The 4,111-nt window shown below is 42.6% G+C and overlaps 1 protein-coding gene across 6 annotated transcripts in view; it reads right to left on the bottom strand.

The window, feature by feature from the left end:
- Positions 1-1,839: 1,839 nt before the first annotated feature.
- Positions 1,840-4,111, bottom strand: part of atg10 (ATG10 autophagy related 10 homolog (S. cerevisiae)) — a 39,288-nt gene continuing 37,016 nt past the window's right edge. For 5 of the 6 annotated variants that reach the window (XR_012385969.1, XR_012385971.1, XR_012385970.1 and 2 more), the window contains exons 6-7: positions 3,990-4,087; positions 1,842-2,255 (exon numbers count right to left, since the gene is read on the bottom strand). Coding sequence is in view for 2 of the 6 variants with exons in the window: in XM_068223824.2 (XP_068079925.1) it covers positions 2,156-2,255; positions 3,990-4,087 (198 nt within the window). In the remaining 4 variants the exon portion in view is untranslated. Of the gene's footprint in view, positions 2,256-3,989; positions 4,088-4,111 lie in introns of all 6 variants that reach the window. The other variant, NM_001037124.2, reaches the window with a different exon arrangement.

The raw sequence follows: 4,111 nt of genomic DNA, 5'->3' as shown, positions 1-4,111 counted from the left end.
TCCCTATTCAGACTCCACATCAGACACATTCGATCCCATTCAACTCTCAAAGCGTGTCCTGGCACGACACACACACACACACACACACACACACTACCTGGAGGATGAGTAATGAAACGGCAGACTGCAGGGAGACACAACAACATGTATATTTAGACCAGGCTTACAGGATGCGAGGGTATTTGAATAATGTCGCAGTTCAATTTCAAGCTTCTGACATGTGAAATTATAGGCCAGATTCACAACTCAAGACCAGCAGCGGTGTGAAGTAACAAATTACAAATACTCAAATGACTGTAATTGAGTCGTTTTCTCAGGGATTCTACTTTACTAACCATCTTTTACTCTTCTATCTTCCTTCAAACTGCAGGCCCTACCTTACTTTTTCTACTCTGGGGGATTGGCTGAGTATAAATATCAGTCCTGCAGTTCCTGTCCATTTAAAGGTGCTGTATGTACAGTTTTGACTCTTCTAAAGCATAGAAATACCATAATATGTTTGCAGATATTTAGGAAACATGCTCAGTGATCATTCTTGTTAATCTGAAATAGTGATGGGAAGTTGGGATCATTTTACTGACTCGGATCTTTGAGTCTCGTTCATCGAGATGAACGAATCTTTTTTCGAGTCATTTCGTTCATTTGGTTCAATTCGCCAAAATATTATTAAAATGTTACGAATTGCTTCAAAACACATCTACAACTAGCCCAAAAGGTTGATCACACAACAAATAAGTCATCAATGGAATACTATGAGAAGGAGAAAATAATAATTCAATGTTTACCTGCTCTTTTGTCTATGAAGGTATTGTTGTCTCTGTGCTCAGCTCACCTCTTCATGTCTTCAAATGTCAGTGGTTCGTTCACGTTACACTGACAGAGACACATTTAATCTTAATCAATGCACAGTCTAAGCCGATAGGAGCCATGATCGTTCGTTCATCACGTGGCAGAATGACTCAAACCCGAGGACTCGAGAGATGAGCGGTTCAATTCTTTTTCCGGCTCTAAATGCGTATGATTGGCTCGTGATGAACGAGTGACTCAGACCCGATAGAGGACTCGAGAGGTGAGCGGATCAATTCTTTTTCCGGCTCTAAACACATATGATTGGCTTCTGCCAATGTGATGAAGACTTGAAATTAACGATACTACCTGCACAAATGTGCGGACGTGCGGATGAACGAATCAGTTCCTGAGAGGACTTGTAGTTCCCGAGTCATATTGAAGATACGTTCAAAATGAACGAATCGTTTATGAATGACCCATCACTAATCTGAACAATGTTTAGTGGCTCAGTGTGTTACAGCAGTGTTTTTAAAAGTCTAAACACTTTATTGATAAAGTGTACAACCAAGCACAAGTGGTCAGAACACAAACGAGTCGCAGGTGATGAAGTATTAAGCGTTCTCCCAAAGTAAACCAGGTGTCTGAACCAGCTCCAAGCTAAATGCAGCATGCGTCTGTAGCTCCGCCCACTCTCCGCCTCTTTGCCCTTGTTTGGTATCCCGTCGTGGGTGTGATGACGCGCGAACAAAATGGCGACGGTTGGCCGCGCCTACTTGTGGCTTCTTTTGCGCTCTTTAGAAACCTATGGGTGACATCACGGATACTACGTCCATATATTTTACAGTCTATGGTTTGGACTGAGAGGGAAAACAGAACACGCGGAGAAAACCCACGCCAACACGAGGAGAACATGCAAACTCCATACAGAAATGACAACTGACCGAGACGGGTCTCGAACCAGTGACCTACTTGCTGGAAGCCACAGTGCTAACCACTGAGCCACCGTGCCACCCTGTCAAGATTCTTGACAGAAAAAATAATTCTATGACATCAGCCTAAAAACAGCATTTATTTATAGGACATGTAATCTTTTGTAACATTAAAACATCTTTACTGTTACTTTGGATCATTTGAAAGCATCCCTGATGAACGACACGCTGACAGTCCATGTGTTTACACTTCACTAAGAAAGTCTGAGCTGGTTTGTGCACATGTGCTGAATGTTCCTGCACAACTCTTTACCAGTTTAACCATGTAGAGACGGTTGATGCTGGTTAATGATAAACCGTTTCTGCAGATTCACCACAGGTTAGCTCTGCAGGTCCTCTGGAAACTGAAGATCAGATCAGGATGACAGAAAGACAATTTAATCTGGAGCAGAAACGGCAGTGCTGAAGCTCAACGGGACGTCCAGGCCGACGACAGGACCCACAACACTGAGCCAGCTCACAATATAGTTCACCTTCCTGAAAACACAGCAGAGCAGCAAACATCAGGGGCCTCATGTACGAAGACTTGCGTGGAAATCTTACTAAAACATTGCGTACGCACAAAGCTGTAAATATGCGTACGCAAAAAAAAATTCAGATGTATGAAACACTGCGTACGCCGAAACTCACGCATATTCTTTTGTACATTCGAATGAACGTGAAACTGAGCGCAACATGCACGAGCACAAAACCCCTCCCTGCCTCCTCCCCCGTATGAATATGCTAATGACTATGCTAATGGAAAAACCCAACGAAAAAGCAATGGCAAAATCAAGTAAAAAGAGAAACTTTGAACAAAATGTGAATTGGAGGTGCTGCTTTCAGAGGTAGACCGGAGAAAAGCGGTGTTATTTGCATGTTTGTTCTCCGGAATTAACAACAAAAGAAGAAAATAGAGAGTTTAGCTGATGCGGTTAACACAGTTGGGTCTGAACATCGCACTGAGTGAATTAAAACGAAATAGTGTGATTTATAGGTGTAAAATGTTGCAGTGCTGTGACATGTTCGAGCATGAACTCGGTTCCAATCTAGCGTATAATGAACTCTTTTTTCTTTATTCCCCCGCTACATATCAGATTTTGCCTACTATTTATAACGAGAAAGACAAGTAGGAATCATTAATAAGTTTGTGCATCATATTTTATTTGCATTTATAGAATGGAAATGTTTCTGATTCACGCATGCAAATTCATCTTCAGATAGTGTCTTTATAGCAATGTGCGTGCAGTAGATCGCTCAGATTACATTGGGAAAACAGGCGACCGCTGCAAATTGCGCTTTAATGTTTAGCTGGTCAACTGTATGGTATGGAAACCTTATATACCTGCTAGATGAACCCGTCTCATACAGCTGCCATTGCAAGGCTCAGACACTTTGTAGAGAGCAATTTAACACAACTGCCTCTAGGAGTCGCCAACGGAAATAAAACAGACACGCACAAAAAATGTGCGTACGCCAGCCAGAAAGCTGCCGTGAAGCTGCGCACATTCCCACGTTCAGTTCATTGTTAGTAAATCCAAACGTGAGCGATTCTGAGCGTGAAACCTGGTGTACGCAAAGTTTTTGTGCGTACGCAGCGTTGATACATGAGGCCCCAGATACCCAACACTGGACATGTTCTGATGGGAACTCCATTATACATATGAACTGCATTGTCTAGCTCACAGGTGTCAAACTCAGTTCCAAAAGGGCCGCAGCTCTGCACAGTTTAGTTCCAACCCTAATTAAACACACCTGATCAAACCAATTGAGTCCTTCAGGCTTGTTTGAAACCTACAGGTAAGTGTGTTGGAGCAGGGTTGGAACTAAACTGTGCAGGGCTTCGGCCCTCCAGGAATTGAGTTTGACACCCCTGCTCTAGCTGAATTGGATGAACTAAACTGTCCGTAGTGTTTGAGTATGTGTGTGTGTGAATGAGTGTGTATGGAGTGTATGTAAAACATATGCCAGAATAGTTAGCAGTTCATTCCACTGTGGTGACCCTGACTAAGCAGAAGGAAAATGAATGAATGAATGAATGAATAAATGAATGTCTTCTGTAAAAGATGATTGTTTTGTTGTTTGAAATAACACCGATTAGAATGAACTGTAATGCATTGTGCTGTCTGAGTGTAAAACAGTGTGATCTATGTGAACATACAGACGCTACTGACGGGTGATTCATGAAACTGTTCATTGGTCAACAGATGACCACAGCAGAGAGACTCTCACCTGTTTTGAGCATGTGCTAATTCCAGAGCGGGTTTCATGAACTCCTCTGTGCGACATGGATGAAGCATGAAAAACGGCTGGCCAAGTAGTGGATGTTCCTGCACACACACACACACACAATG

The sequence above is a fragment of the Danio rerio genome, chromosome 10 (assembly GCF_049306965.1).
Source record: "Danio rerio strain Tuebingen ecotype United States chromosome 10, GRCz12tu, whole genome shotgun sequence".
NCBI lineage: Eukaryota > Metazoa > Chordata > Actinopteri > Cypriniformes > Danionidae > Danio > Danio rerio.
This window is presented reverse-complemented; position numbering and strand designations above follow the sequence as displayed.